Source organism: Hemiscyllium ocellatum, chromosome 33 (assembly GCF_020745735.1).
Source record: "Hemiscyllium ocellatum isolate sHemOce1 chromosome 33, sHemOce1.pat.X.cur, whole genome shotgun sequence".
Taxonomy (NCBI): Eukaryota; Metazoa; Chordata; class Chondrichthyes; order Orectolobiformes; family Hemiscylliidae; genus Hemiscyllium; species Hemiscyllium ocellatum.
The window spans coordinates 4,951,192-4,967,029 of NC_083433.1; the positions used below are offsets into that span (position 1 = coordinate 4,951,192).

General features: G+C 45.8%; 1 protein-coding gene across 2 annotated transcripts in view; it reads left to right on the forward strand.

The window, feature by feature from the left end:
* Nucleotides 1-384: 384 nt before the first annotated feature.
* Nucleotides 385-15,838, forward strand: part of LOC132831284 (SH3 domain-binding protein 1-like) — a 71,836-nt gene continuing 56,382 nt past the window's right edge. For both annotated transcript variants that reach the window (XM_060849325.1, XM_060849326.1), the window contains exon 1: nt 385-528. In XM_060849325.1, coding sequence (XP_060705308.1) covers nt 473-528 — 56 coding nt within the window. In that variant the 5' untranslated portion in view covers nt 385-472. The remainder of the gene's footprint in view (nt 529-15,838) is intronic.

Sequence of the window (15,838 nt, forward strand, 5' to 3'; positions counted from 1 at the left end):
TGTCCATCCCAGTCCAACACCAGCACCTCCACATCCAAAATCAGCTGTGCCACTTTACATTTCCCGCATGCCCCCCTCCTCCTTACGTTACCACAAGACTATGATAGCAAGGTGTTTGGATGTGGAGTGTACAGAGAGAAGGATGTGGGAAGGCACAGCCCAGGTGGGAGATACCCGTTAAGAGCAAACCTCAGACAGTGCAGCCAAGGTGGAGGAGCTCCCACCATCAAGGACAGAACGATAGGATATAAAAAGTCACGCCGACTTTAACGTTGCCATCACAAAGTGATTTAGAAACATCAGACTGTGGCTTTAAGAGAAGTTTCATTTTCATCGCTTGTGGGAGGGAACAGAAATGCTGAGCTCACTCCCACTGGATGGACCGTGCAGTAACACAGCAGTAGCTCCAAGTCTAACTGAACTAAAGTACACACGCCCTTACATATTTATAAAAAACAGAACAGATTTGAAAATGATGAAGAAACAGTTTAATCGGATGTTGCAGTTAGCGAATCATACTGTCAACAGGTAAGAACCATAAGTGAGAGTTTTAAAGTGCATTTTGCCTGTTGGTTTTGCAATACTCAAATTAGGAAGTAACTGACTCGTCAATATGTTTAACTCAAGGGGAACTCTCTTGTTATAATTAAATAAAGACATTGACTGCAGTTGGACAGTAAAAACTGCAGAAATACATTGTTTGACTATGTACAGCTGGGGTTGTTGGACAATGGGGTTGATTCCTTTGCTGGTTTTGTTTCTGTCACAGTGCCTTAACTGTACAAATGGGTTAATACTCTGCAGATCCACAAGACTGTCCTCCCGCCCCCCCTTCCCCCTCAGACCCGGCTTTGACATCATCTTAAATTAACACACGCTCCTGATACTGAGATAACAGTGTGGAGTCACTGTGTGGGTTGGAGTGGGTCTGGGGCACAGGGGTGATGATGATGATTAGATTGATGATTAGTCCACCGCAGAACTGGCTGGTGGGTCAGTCTGTCCAATGGACAAGAGTTTAAAAATGCCCAGTTCGATTGGAAAAGTCAATTGGCAGACTCGATTCTTTCAAACTGTGTTCCCAATTCAGGAAGGTTTCGTGGGATCTGTTAGCCAGTATGGACATGATGGGCCTTATGGCCTTACTTTCCCTTCACCCTATTGCTTACATCCCCCCCCCATGTGACTCTAGCTACATTCACAGCCCTGTGTGGAATGGAGATATAGTGAAACCCACTCTTTGAGGTGCCCTGTGAGTGTTTAAGAGCAGCAATGGACTGTGTTCCCAATTCATTCCAACTGAGCTGATCGCCATCTCTTTGGATTCCAGCTTCAAGGAATAGAAAAGCAGATATCTGTCTGGGCATCTTCAATATTTAAAGGAGTATCTCCTACTTGAAACAACTGTGGACTGACACGAATGGGCCTCAGTAAGTGGCCTGGAGGGTTCCTCTCTAAAATGAGACATAAAAACATAGCAAATAGGCCATTCAGCCCTTCGAGTCTGCTCACACCATTCAACATGATCATGGCTAATCAGACCCCTGTTCCCACTCTCTGCCCCTGCCCTTTGATCCCTTTCACCAAGAGAATTTGGGGTGAAGCCATTCACTCATGGGATTTGAGTATCTCTGCCTAGACCAGCATTTATTGCCATCCCTAATCACCCAGAGGGCAGTTAGGAGTCAATCCCATTGCTGTGGGTCTGGAGTCACGTGTAGGGCAGACCATGTAAGGATGGCAGTTTCCTTCCCTAAAGGCCATTAGTGACCCAGATGGGTTTTTCTGATAATCGACGATTGTTTCATGGTCATCATTAGACCCTTAATTCCATATTCTTCACTGAATTCAAACTCCACCATCTGCCATTACCTGAATAGGAACTAATAGTCTAGTGATAATACCATTAGGCCATTGCATCCTGGGGATGCCCAATCCAGTTTCAAAGAAGTATCAAGAGTGTAGGATGTTACCTTAAGTTGAGATCATACCTACCATCTCGCTCAAAGTGACAGCTCCCGCTGTCATCAAAGAAAACGTTTATTTGAAATCACAACCTTTCAGAGCACTGCTCCCTCATCATGTTTACTTTACCCTGAAAACTTGTGATTTCAAACACACATTCCATGCAGTGAACAGTGTGTGTGAGTGTGTGTGTCTGTGTGTGTGTGTGAGAGTGTGTGTGTGTGAGAGTGTGTGTGTGAGTGTGTGTGTGAGAGTATGTGTGTGAGTCTGTGTATGAGAGAGTGTGTGAGAGTGCGTGTGTGAGAGAGAATGTGTGAGTGTGTGTGTGTATGCGTGTGTGTGTATGTGAGTGTGAGTGTGTATGTGTGTATGAGTGTGAGTGTGAGGGTGTGTGTGAGGGTGTGAGTGTGTGTGAGGGTGTGAGTGTGTGCGTATGTATGTGTGTGTGAGTGTGTGTGTGTTTGTATGAGTGTGTGTGTGTATGTGTGTGAGTGAGTGTGTATATATGTGTGTGCGTGGGTGTGTGTGTGTATGTGTGTGTGAGTGTGTGTGTATGTGTGTGAGAATGTGTATGACTGTGTATGTGTGTGTGTGTGTGAGTGTATGTGTGAGTGTATGTCTGAGTGTGTGTGTGAGTGTGTATGTGCGTGTGTGAGTGTGTGTGTATGTGTGAGTGTGTGCGTGCATGTATATGTGAGTGTGTGTGTGAGTGTGTATGTGCGTGTGTGAGTGTGTGTGTATGTGTGACTGTATGTGTGAGTGTGTGTGTGAGTGTGTATGTGCGTGTGTGTGTATGTGTGAGTGTGTGTGTGTATGTGTGAGTGTGTGTGTGTGTGAGTGCGTGTATATGTGAGTGTGTATATGTGTGAGTGTGTGTTTGTATGTGTGAGTGTGTGTGTGTATGTGTGAGTGTGTGTGTGTGTGTGTGTGCGTGTATATGTGAGTGTGTATATGTGTGAGTGTGTGTGTGTGTATGTGTGTGTGTGTGTGTGTGTGTGTGTGTGTGTATATATATGTGTGTGTATACGGGCAGCACGGTGGCACAGTGGTTAGCACTGCTGCCTCACAGCGCCAGGGACCTGGGTTCAATTCCCGCCTCAGGCGACTGACTGTGTGGAGTTTGCACATTCTCCCCGTGTCTGCGTGGGTTTCCTCCGGGTGCTCCGGTTTCCTCCCACAGTCCAAAGATGTGCGGGTCAGGTGAATTGGCCATGCTAAATTGCCCATAGTGTTAGGTAAGGGGTATGGGTGGGTTGCGCTTCGGCGGGTCGGTGTGGACTTGTTGGGCCGAAGGGCCTGTTTCCACACTGTAAGTAATCTAATCTAATCACGTGAGTGTGTGTGTGTGAGTGTGTGAGTGTGTGTGTATACCCATGTCCATGTGTCAGGGAGATGTTTTGGACTATAACCTGGTGTCATGTGACTTCTGACTTTGTCCAACCCACCAGCACCTCCACATCATCGTAGGGAAAGAGAGTGGAGGTTGTCCAGCTATCGCATTTCGTCGGCACGCATTGGCTATAATACGATTGACGAATTGTGGATGTTGTTTGGATAATGCAAACTTTCTACTGAATGGATTTAGTGATTTTCTATAGCGATCTCCAACAGCGTGATTTTCTGTAGCATGAGGTTGCAGATGAACACAACTGTCGTGTTACAGCCGAACGGCCTGTAGATTTCCTTCTGTGTCCTGGTCAATATTTATCTCCCAATCTCAACCATCCCTGAAACAGATCCTATTTTTATCGATCGCATTGCTGTTTGTGAAATCTTGTCATGTGCAGTAATGGGAAATGCTTTGTGGTTGTGTAGAATGCTAAAGAAATGCGAGGTTTGCCTTGCAAGGCCTTGACATTTTTTGCAACACAGGCGCTCTTCTTTCAGTATCAGGAGAGCATCCATGCCTGCTGTGTGGACACCTGGGGAAATGCCCCAATGGTGACCTGGGGTGGGCACTGTCTACTAATGGAACGAAGGTCAGACAGTCAAAATCTTCCATCACATTCTGCTGCGCGAGTGCAATAACTCAGGAAACCCAACTGGAAAGAAGCATCGTATATTGGTGAACATTAAAATAAGGCCATCACTAGCGTCTAAAGACTAGACCCAGCCTGGAACAGACAGTTTTGCAGGCGCATTACGGGCTCTGCTTTGCTTTTCCTATCAATTTAGTGTCTGTATAAGTGTATAGAGTGTCCCAGATTGTATTGTTTGGGTATTTTTTTAATTAACTTGTACCAAGCACCGACCGCCACTAATCAGACCCCACCCCAGGAATCCACAATAAGTGCTTTCCATTCAACCAGTTCAGCGATGTCATGACACATCTCTGGAGTAGGTGGGATTTGAACCTCAGGCACCTAGGCTCATAGGTAGGGACGTTACCATGGTGGCACATGAGCCCACCCCTGACCCCCTGGTCTACTTTATTTTCTTAAACTAATCAGCCTGTTCAGAGATGTTATTACACACCCTCTGGAGCAGGTGGGACTTGAGCCTCCTGGTTCAGAGGTACAAACACTACCACTTCACCGAACAAGCTCTAAGCTGAGTCTGCTTTTAATTTTAATATCCAGAAGTACTATCAAACACAATTGAGCGTCTTTCCCACCACCAAAATCACCATGTTCATTTTTAACTACAAACCCCACCAGTAGAACAGCCTTTTAGCCAAGTCAATATTTCCATTCAGTGCCCATTAAGCAACTCAATCAAAATGGATTTGGGTGGGGAAGATAAAGCTCTGTATTCCCTGTGGTGCCCACTTCTCTCTAAAGGCATTGAGAGCAATGATGGCACTGCGTGCTCCCTCTCCAAGGATGCCCAGGCATGAACATTCCTGCAGAAGAGGGGCCCTGAGTCTGCTTTATAAAGGACTCAGGTGATGAGTTCCAGCTCAGTCAGGGATCTCCTACACAACCAGCTCCACAGGTATATCAATGAGTGATTCCTGTGGGCCTTAAGGGGTTATCCCAGTGAGATTACGGAATCTCTCCATCACTTCCAGGTCTGACACAGTGGACAGCTCATGTAAGGTCATTCCCAAACAGGAAGTGTGCCAGCCACCATCTTTTGTGGAGGAGCAGTCGATATCAGAGCAAGGCATGGCCCTGGGAACTTCCTTTAATAAATCTGGGTGGTGAGTTCAGTGTCACCAAGGTCCTAAGTTCCCCAGCCTCAGAATTTCCTTCACCAAAAGCAAAGTGGGCGGCACGGTGGCACAGTGGTTAGCCCTGCTGCCTCACAGCGCCTGAGACCCGGGTTCAATTCCCGACTCAGGCGACAGACTGTGTGGAGTTTGCACGTTCTCCCCGTGTCTGCGTGCGTTTCCTCCGGGTACTCCGGTTTCCTCCCACAGTCCAAAGATGTGCGGGTCAGGTGAATTGGCCATGCTAAATTGCCCGTAGTGTTAGGTAAGGGGTAAATGTAGGTGTATGGGTGGGTTGCGCTTCGGCGGGTCGGTGTGGACTTGTTGGGCCGAAGGGCCTGTTTCCACACCGTAAGTAATCTAATCTAATCAAAGGCTCCTGTTAATTGGCTCGCCATTGTTTTAAGGGCTGTCCTCCCTCACCTCTCCAAAATGATGTTGAAGATGCCAATATCAGAGTGTGGCTCGAGCAGAAGGTCTTTGTACACACATGGTCAGCCCGAGGTACCTATCCCCCAGTCCCGGGAATGTATCCCGGCTTCAACCACACGCTGCTACAGAGTCAGGCTATTGTGATCTCTGAGTAACCTCTTGTTTCAATTGCAGTTCATCAACTTTCCATTTGTGGTTTGGAGAGCGGTTGAGAAAAATGTTTGTTCTTTTCAGCCTGGGGAATCCTGCAAAATGGTTGTGTAGAATCGATGAATTATTCAAGTTAATTTTGATATATTTCCAGTTGGATACCCCTCTCTCACTCCCTGAATTCAATTGCAACCTTAAATTAGGTCATTCAGCCCAAGCCTCTGTGCTGGAGCTTCCCGCTCTATTCCTATATCTTTGACATTTCAACCGAATTCCTCATGTTCCTCCTTTACAAATGCTTATCCCAAACCCTTCCAAGGAATGTTCCAGTTACAGCACTCCATCAGCTCATAAGACACTGGCTGAAAAGATTCCCTTTCAGTGACTGCCTCTATTCTCTGGATGTGGAGGTGCTGCTGTTGGACTGGGGTGGACAAAATTAAAAATCACACAACACCAGGTTATAGTCCAACAGGTTTATTTGGAAGCATTAGCTTTCAGAACGCTGCTCTTCCGTTGGGTAGCTAGTGACCTGACTTCACGAGCTAACTGACAAAGGAACAGTGCTCCAAAAGCTTATACTTCCAAATCAACCTGTTGGACTATAACCTGGTGTTAGTGTGATTTTAAATTTATTCTCTGGATGGTACCCCTCCATTAGGGTCCCTGAAAATCAAACCTGATGAAATCCTGCATTTCTTTTTGTTATATGCAATGTGTTCACTGTTGAAGCCAGTAATTGGTGAAGATTGTAACATTTCAGGGATTCTACAATTCCAAAGGTTCGCGTCTGACTGACAAAGGGACGGGTCTTGTTGCAAGATTTTCAACAGACCCCACAAAACAGTTCAGATGTCGTTGTAAATTAGTTCATGGGTCAGAGCCAGTGGGAGTTAGAAGACAGGGACAGAGGGAGGTTTCATGCAGAAAATGACTATGGTTCAGAATTCATCTGGTTGGTTGTGGTGTAGATGGTGTTTAATATGTAGTTAAGGGCTGTTGGATAGCTCAGAACCCAGGAAGAACTGTGAGGAATCAGCAAGCCACGACGTGTTAGGGTTCAGAAGAAGCTGTAGGGCGCCAGTAGGAGTGTGCAGCAGTGAGTGGGCGCTGATGCTCCACATTTAGTCATTGCGTACTGCAACTGAGCAAGATTAGAGCAGCTGAGAAAATCCAGGGGCGTTGCTACCTTTTTCTGTAAGAACACTTGAGTTGTGCCTGTGATTACCTGCTGGAGTGTAGTTTCCAGAATATAGGAAATCACAGTCTCAGAAAAGTACAATGAACTACCAGAACATGAAAAGCTTTGAGGTCATCTATAACAAACCATCTCTTTGCTATTTAACGGGCGTTGTGTGAGAGATTGACCATGGTTATGGAGTCCATATTTGCCTCATGTTAATTTTGGAATTTTAGAGTATGTTATTTTTCTTTTGACTACATATACCTAGTTTGTTTCTGAAAGTTTTGTTCATACTGAACCTGTTATTCTAAAGAAATCTAGCTGACTTGATTTTAATATTGAACCAGACACCGTCTTTGAACTGTGTAATAGGTCAGATCATCAAACCGGTTAAATTGAAAATTTGGTTTAGCTAGTGGAGGAGTGGCACTAAAAAGGAATCAGTGCACACACCCCCTACCCCCTCCCCCCCCACCCCCCATCTCAAATATATGGAGGGTTATGCATGACTGAAAAATGTGTTGCTGGAAAAGCACAGCAGGTCAGGCAGCATCCAAGGAGCAGGAGAGTCAATGTTTCGGGCATAAGCCCTTCTTCAACATATGCATGGCACCAAGCCTATAGCTGAACATGAGTATTTGGAAATGAGAGCAATAGTTACCAGAAAGAAAGGACATGCCAATACAAGTTTCTTGTGCACCAGAGTAAAGGTATATATCTGAGATGACAAACTTTGAGGTGAGTGAAGAATGCTTTTAGTATGCTTGCCTTTAGTGGTCGGCGCGTTGAGTACAGGAGTTGGGAGGTCATGTTGCAGCTGTACAGGACATTAGTTGGGCCACCTTTGAGATATTGTGTTCAGTTCTGGGTCTCCCTGCTACAGGAGGGATGTTGTAAAACATGAAAGGGTTCAGAACAGATTTACAAGGATGTTGCCAGGGTTGGAGCTAAAGGGAGTAGCCCATTGGAAGGATTAAAAACTTCATTTTTTTCATTTTATTTTTAAGAAATTATTTCTTTTTTCCAATGAACCCACAACCAAATCACACGTTTGATGATTTTTCTTTATTTGTGTGATGGGGGCCCAGCATTTATTGTCTGTCCCTAGTTGCCCCTTGAGAAGGTGGGGGTGAGCTGCCTTCTTGAACCGGTGCAGTCCATGTGCTGTGGGTCGACCCACAATGCCCTGAGGGAGGGAATTCCAGGATTGTGACTCAGCGAAATGAAGGAACGGCGATATATTTCCATATCAGGATGGTGAGTGGCTCGGAGGGGAATTTGCAGGGGGTGGTGTTCCCATGTATCTGCTGCCTTTGTCCTTCTAGATGGAAGTGGGCGTGGGTTTGGAAGGTGCTGTCTGAGGATCTGTGGTGAGCATCTTGTAGGTAGTACACACTGCTGCTACTGAGTGCCAGTGGTGGAGGGAGGGGATGTGGGGCTAATCAAGCCTGCTTTGTCCTGGATGGTATTAGGTTTCTTGTGTATTGTTGGAGCTGCCCCCATCCAGGCAAGTGAGGAGTATCCCATCACACTCCTGACTTGTGCCTTGTAAATGGTGGACAGGCTTTGGGGGGGTCAGGAGGTGTGCTTCTTTCAGCCATACTCCCAGCCTCTGACTGCTATTGTGGTCATTGTGTTTATGCGGCAAGTTCAGTTCAATTTCTGGCCAGTGGTAGCCCTAAACATGTTGACTGTGGGGAATTGAGTGCTGGTGATGCCATTGAATGTCAAGGGACCATGAATAGATTGTCTGTTATTGGAGATGTTCCTTTCCTGGCAATTGGGAGGTGCCAATGTTACTTGTCACTTGTCTGCCCATGCCCTGGATATTGTCCAGGTTTTGCTGCATTTGGGCATGGAGTGCTTCATTATCTGAGGAGTCATGTATAGTGCTGAACATTGTGCCATCATCAGTGAACATCTCCACCTCTGACCTTATCATGGAGGGAAGGTCATTGATGAAGCAGCTGAAGATGAAGATGGTTGAACCTCGAACACTCCTCTGAGGATCTCCTGCAGCTGAGGTGACTGACCTCCAACAGCCATGACCATCTTCCTATTTAGCAGGTATGGAACACAGAACATAGAACAATACAGCGCAGAACAGACCCTTCGGCCCTTGATGTTATGCCAACCTGTGAACTATTCTCAGCTCGTCCCCCTACACTATCCCAAAATCATCCATGTGCTTATCTAAGGATTGTTTAAATCTCCCTAATGTGACTCCAACCAGCAGAGTGTTTGCCCCCAGTACTCATTGATTCCAGTTTTTCGAGGGCTCTTTGATGCCACATTCAGCCGAATACAGCCTTGATGTCCAGGGCTGTCCCTCTCCCCTCCCCTCTGGTCCATGTTTGAAACAAGGCTGTAATGAGGTCAGGAGCTGAGTGACCCTAAACTGGGCGTCACGAGAAACAAATAAGTTAAAAAACACCGTGTCATTAGAGCAAAAGGAAGACAAAGCCAATTGGATCAAGATCTGATCTGTTTGAACTGTAAAGGGTCCTCTGATGCTAGCGCTGACAGAGGATTCTGCTGAGCTCAGTGAAGACACTGTGGGATGACAGCAGAACTGTTTAAACTTGCACAAGCAATAGCAACATTCCAAGAAAAGGACGTCGAGGCAATTTCCATTTCGTTCATTCTAATTGCAAACAAATGTGGTGGCCTACAGAAAGCTGAAGGCTACTCAGGCAGAGCAGGCAAAACCCACAAAGTTTAGATTCGATTCCCTACAGTGTGGAAACAGGCCCTTCGGCCCAACAAGTCCATTCCGATCCTCCGAAGAGCAACCCACCCAGACCCATTCCCCTACACTGAACACTATGGGCAATTTAGCATGGCCACTTCACCTGACCTGCACATTTTTGGACTGTGGGAGGAAACCGGAGCACCCGATGGAAACCCACACAGACACGGGGAGAATGTGCAAACTCCACACAGACAGTTGCCTGAGGTGGGAATTGAACCCAGGTCCCTGGTGCTGTGAGGCAGCAGTGCTAACCACCGTGCCACCCATGAAATTGCTTTCTGAGGTGCCTTTGTCACATTGTGAAAGAGCCAACAAGATTATCTTCAATGCTTATGAGTTGGTCCCTTGTAGGTAGAAATTTCAAAACCTCCAGCAGTGCTCTGAGTAGATCAGAGAGTGGCAAGGTTAAATGATGTACCTGTGATTGTTGGTGCGTTGGATGGGGACACTTAAAGTAGATTCCATAAGTAAGAATCTCAGGGAAGTAATCCTCGTTGAAGAATTTGGGAGTTTGCTCCCTACTATTGTAAGCATGGACATGGAGAACCGAAAGGTCTCAAAAGCTCAGCAAGTAGCCAGGATGGCTGATGATCGTAAGGTTGCTTTCACACCCTTTGTGTGAGAGAAATCCTTTGTCCATCACCCCATGCAAACCTGAACAAGTTGAAAAGTTCTTTACCCGAAAGTTTGTGATTTCAAATAAACCTGTTGGACAGTGACCTGGTGTGGTGTGACTCCTGACTTTGTCCACCCCAGTCCAACACCGGTACCTCCATGTCGTGTTCCAACCGCAACAAGACAGAGCACGTTCATGCTAATTGTTGCACGCAGCACAGTAAACCAATTATGCATTCTCAGATAACTGACAAGAATGAAGGGGACACAGCTCAATACAGTCAAGGGACCTTTCTTTGAGTAAAGCTAAAATGAGTCAGGTTAATGGAGACTATAGAGGCTTTATCTCGAAGTGAGAAGTAATCCCGTACTCCTCCATCAAAAACAAGTGAACAAATCAAAACCTGTAAAGCGCCGGGAATGTTCAGTCACCGATGATTGCTAATGATATGATTTGTGTTCCAGATAGTTTGATGAATGACTTGTTCCCTTTCACAGAATTAAATTGTGAAGAAACTTAGTAAATGTGGGAATTAGAGTAATAGAATCACAGAGATGTACAGCAGGGAAACAGATCCTTTGGTCCAACCCGTCCATGCTGACCAGACATCCCATCCCAATCTAGTCCCACCTGCCAGGACCCCGCCCCATATCCCTCCAAACCCTTCCTATTCATATCCCCATCCAAATGCCTCTTAAATGTTGCAATTGTACCAGCCTCCACCACTTCCTCTGACAGCTCATTCCATACGCGTACCACCCTCTGTGTGAAAAAGTTGCCCCTTAGGTCCCATTTATTTCTTTCCCCTCTCACCCTAAACCTATGCCCTCTAGTTCTGGACTCCCCCACCCCAGGAAAAGACTTTTGTTGCCAGTTTACCTATTGGTTTGTATTATCAGTCATCTATAGACTTTATATTGGATAATGACATGGCCAGCACAGACAGTAACCTAAGACCGTAAGAAATAGGGCCACTCGGCCCCTCGATCCTGTTTTACCATTCAATAGGATCGTGGCTGATCTGACATTCCTCACATCCACTTCCCTGCATTTTCCCCTTGATTTCCAATGACTAGATTTCAGCAGTTGTTGGATTGTGTTGAAATAGCCACGATTACTGTGGATAAACATGAGAAGCTAATAATGAGTAATTGAAGGGAAGCCTGATGGACGGGGAGTCCCAACTTTCATCCACAAGAGATGAGTTTGTTAATGGAAAGCAAGGCTTGGGGAGAACACTTCAGTATGAGTCAGGTGTCTTCAGCATATACTTGCAGAAGCAAATATGATGGGACAGTTTTCCGCATTAAACTTGATAACATTGAGTGAATAAGTCCATATAAAGTAATATGTAAAGCAACGTGAACAGGAACTGGAATTGCTGATGGATCAGAATAATTAGTTGAGTGCAGAATTAAAAAACAAAACTTACGGTCTGTTGGAGTTTCCTTGCGAAAAGGGCAATGAAAAGTTGAAATTCCGTTGCAATCTGTTGAGTGAAAAAGAGACAGTGTGCAGTGCAGAAGGAAAGATTCAAACCGTAAAAGCTGTTAGAGAGAACAACACTTCCTCAGTGCAGATTTATTCATCTGCTCTTAATCAAAACAATGACAAAAATCTGTTCTGAGGGAGGAAGGGAGATGATTTTGAAACAAGCACAGAGAGAATGCAAGAGAAACTCAATAGATCTGGCAGCATCTGGAGAGAGAAACAGAGAGAGAAGTTGGATAAGGCTCTCCTTTAGGACCGCAGAAGCTTTCGAAGCAGGTTAGCTTTCCATTGCAAATATAAAGGATTTCCATCTCAAAGAACAGAAACCAACACATCCCATTCGAAAAGATGAAAGACTTGATCTAAAATTGCCTAATGTATCATCACAGCTCCACGATACTGTACTCATTTGGCTATAAATTCTGTGTCTTATTCTCCACCACCATGTGGTGAAGGAGCAGCGCTCCAAAAGCTAGTGCTTCCAAATAAATCTGTTGGACTATAACCTGGTGTTGTGGGAGTTTTAACTTAAAGGACCCATTAACAGAATGCAACTATCAACAGAGATGTGTGGGGAAAACACCCGAGGGCTGGGAAAGGATTTGGTTCATTAATTTCCTGAAAGAGTAAACTTCTTAGAAATTAAAATTCCAAAACGAAGAAGTCTTTGACATTGCTCAGAAAGAATGAATCAGACACGTTTGGAATGGAATGAAAAGAAAGTGGAAGATCTTAAAGAGTCGAGCAATCAAAGCCAACAGGCATAGACAAAATAAACCGAGAGAACTGCAGATGCTGGAAATCAGAAACCAAAAACAGAAATTGCTGGAAAACCTCAGTAGGTCTGGCAGCATCCATGGAGAGAAATCAGAGTTAACGTTTTGGTTCAAGTGACCCTTCCCCAGAACTGAAGATCAGTTCCAAGTAAGGATCACTTGACCCGAAACATTAACTTTGATTTCTCTCCACGGATGCTACCAGACCTACTGAGGTTTTCCGGCAATTTTTATCCAGAGGTAGAAAATGCATACGTAGAACATCTCAATAATATTCTCGGAAGTGCCAAAAGGAATCTTGATCAGAAAATAGAGATGAGTACAGCCATTTTGATATTATTGACGCAAATTGCGAGTAGCTATTTAGAAAGTGAACTTAAAGATGGAGTTAGGCCTACTCTAATGAAAAGAGTGACAATTGGACTGTGGATATATTTGGAACAGTCTTTACAGAGTTAAGAGAATAGTATTAAAATGTGATGATGATGGGTTAGGTTTGTGAAACTTAAACCTTGCCAATCTGACTTGTGGCATGTAATTACTTGTATTCAAGTTAAGCTTTCCTAGTTTTGCAAGCACAATATATGCACGTTTATAAATGAAAGGGCTGAGTGTGTAATCTGTAAAATGTTCTTTGTTAGCAGACACTGATGGTCAGGCACTGGGTACTGTAAAGGCTATGGGCCCTGGCAATATTCCAGCAATCCTCCCTGGTCGCGAGGTGACGGCCTAGTGATATTATTGCTGGACTGTTAATCTAGAGACCCAGGAAATGTTCTGTAGACCTGGGTTTAAATCCTGCTGATTGGTGATGGTGGAATTGGAATTCAAGAAAAATCAGGAATTAAGAGTCTGATGATGGCCATGAGTCCATTGGTGATTGTCAGAAAATCTCATTTGGTTCACTAATGCCCTTTAGGGAAGGAAACTGCCATCCTTACCTGGTCTGGCCTACATGTGACTCCAGACCCACAGCAATGGGTATTGACCTTTAACAGTTAGGGTCGGGCATTAATTGCTGATCTAACCAGCACCACCCTCATTCCATAAATGAATAAAATGAAATTGTCCAAGACCTATGCTCCAGAGTTTGCTGCTCCCCAAGCCAAGCTGTTCCATTCCAGTTACAACACTTGCATCTACCGAGTTTGCACATTCTCCCCGTGTCTGCATGGGTTTCCTCCGGGTTCTCTGGTTTCCTCCCACAATCCAAAAATGTGCAGGTTAGATGAACTGGCCACGCTAGTTAGGTGAAGGGGTAAATGTAGGGGAACAGGTGGGTTGCTCTTCAGAGGGTCGGTGTGGACTTGTTGGGCCGAAGGGCCTGTTTCCACACTGTAAGTAATCTAATCTAATTTAATCTACTGAACAATGTGGAAAATTGCCCGGGTAGGTCCTGTACACCACCAACCCGGCCAATTACCACCCCCATCAGTCTGCTCTCATCAGTAAAGTGATGGAAGGGGTCATCAACAGGGCTAGCAAGCAGCACCTACTCAGCAATAACTGCTCAGTGATGCCCAGTTTGGGTTCCCCCAGGGCCATTCAGTTCCTTTACCTTATTACAGCCTTGGTTCAAACATGGACAAAAGAGCTGAATCCCAGAGGGGAGAGGAGAATGACTGCATTTAACATTGCAACAGGAAGCCCTAACAAAACTGGAATCAAATGGTATCAAGAGGCAAACTCTCCAATGATTGGCGCCATACCTGTTAAATAGGAATATAGTTGTGGTTTTTGGAGGTCAATCATTTCATCTCCAGGACACCTCTGCAGGAGTTCCTCAGGGTAGTGTCCTAGGCCCAACCATCTTCAGCTGCTTCATCAATGACCTTCCCTCCATCATAAGCTCAGAAGTGGGGATGTTCACTGATGATTGCACAATGTTCAACAGCATTCACCACTCCTCAGACACTGAAGTAGTCCATGTTCAAATGCAGCAAGATCTGGAAAATGAGAAATCTGTGGAGTTGCATTTGTTATTTGATATGTGCAGTGGAGTGTTCAATAATAGTTTGTAAAGTTAATTTTAAGATGCTCAACTAAAGATTGTAAGTATTTTGACAATGACTAAACGTTTTTAGTCAATAGTCTTTGTAAAGCTGAAAAATGTGTTGTTGGAAAAGCGCAGCAGGTCAGGCAGCATCAAAGGAACAGGAGAATCTATGATTCGGGCATAAGCCCTTCTTCAGGAATGAGGAGGGTGTGCCAAGCAGGCTGAGATAAAAGGTAGGGAGGAGGGACTTGGGGGAGGGGCGTTGGGAATGCGATATGTGGAAGGAGGTTAAAGTGAGGGTGATAGGCCGGAGAGGGGTTGGGGGCGGAGAGGTCGGGAAGAAGATTGCAGGTCAAGAAGGCGGTGCTGAGTCCGAGGTTTGGGACTGAGATAAGGTGGGAGGAGGGGAAATGAGGAATCTGGAGAAATCTGCATTGATCCCGTGTGGTTGGAGGGTTCCTAGGCGGAAGATGAGGCGCTCTTCCTCCAGGCGTCATGTTGCCATGGTCTGGCGATGGAGGAGGCCAAGGACCTGCATGTCCTTGGCGGAGTGGGAGGGGGAGTTAAAGTGTTCAGCCACAGGGCGGTTGGGTTGGTTGGTCTGGGTGTCCCAGAGGTGTTCTCTGAAACATTCCGCAAGTAGGCGGTCTGTCTCCCCAACGTAGAGGAGGCCACATCGGGTGCAGCGGATACAGTAAATGATTTGTGACGGATATAGAAGGATCCCTGGGGGTCTTGGAGGGAAGTGAGGGGGGAGGTGTGGACGCAAGTTTTGCATTTCTTGTGGTTGCAGGGGAAGGTGCCAGGAGTGGAGGTTGGGTTGGTGGGGGGTGTGGACCTGATGAGGGAGTCGCGGAGGGAGTGGTCTTTCTGGAATGCTGATAGGGGAGGGGAGGGAAATATATCCCTGGTGGTGGGGTCTGTTTGGAGGTGGCAGAAATGATGAAGGATGATACAATTTATCTGGAGGTTGGTGGGATGGTAGGTGAGGACCAGTGGGGTTCTGTCCTGGTGGCGATTGGAGGGGTGGGGTTCAAGGGTGGAAGTGCGGGAAGTGGAGGAAATGTGGTAGAGAGCATCGTCAACCACGTTTGGGGGGAAATTGCAGTCTTTGAAGAAGGAGGCCATCGGAGTTGTTCGATATTGGAATTGGTCCTCCTGGGAGCAGATGCAGCCGAGGCAAAGGAATTGGGAATATGGGATGGCGTTTTTACAGGGGGCAGGGTGGAAGGAGGTATAATCTAGGTAGCTGTGGGAGTCGGTCAGTTTATAGTAAATGTCCGTGTTGAGTTGGTCGCCCAAGATAGAAATGAAGGGGTCTAGGAA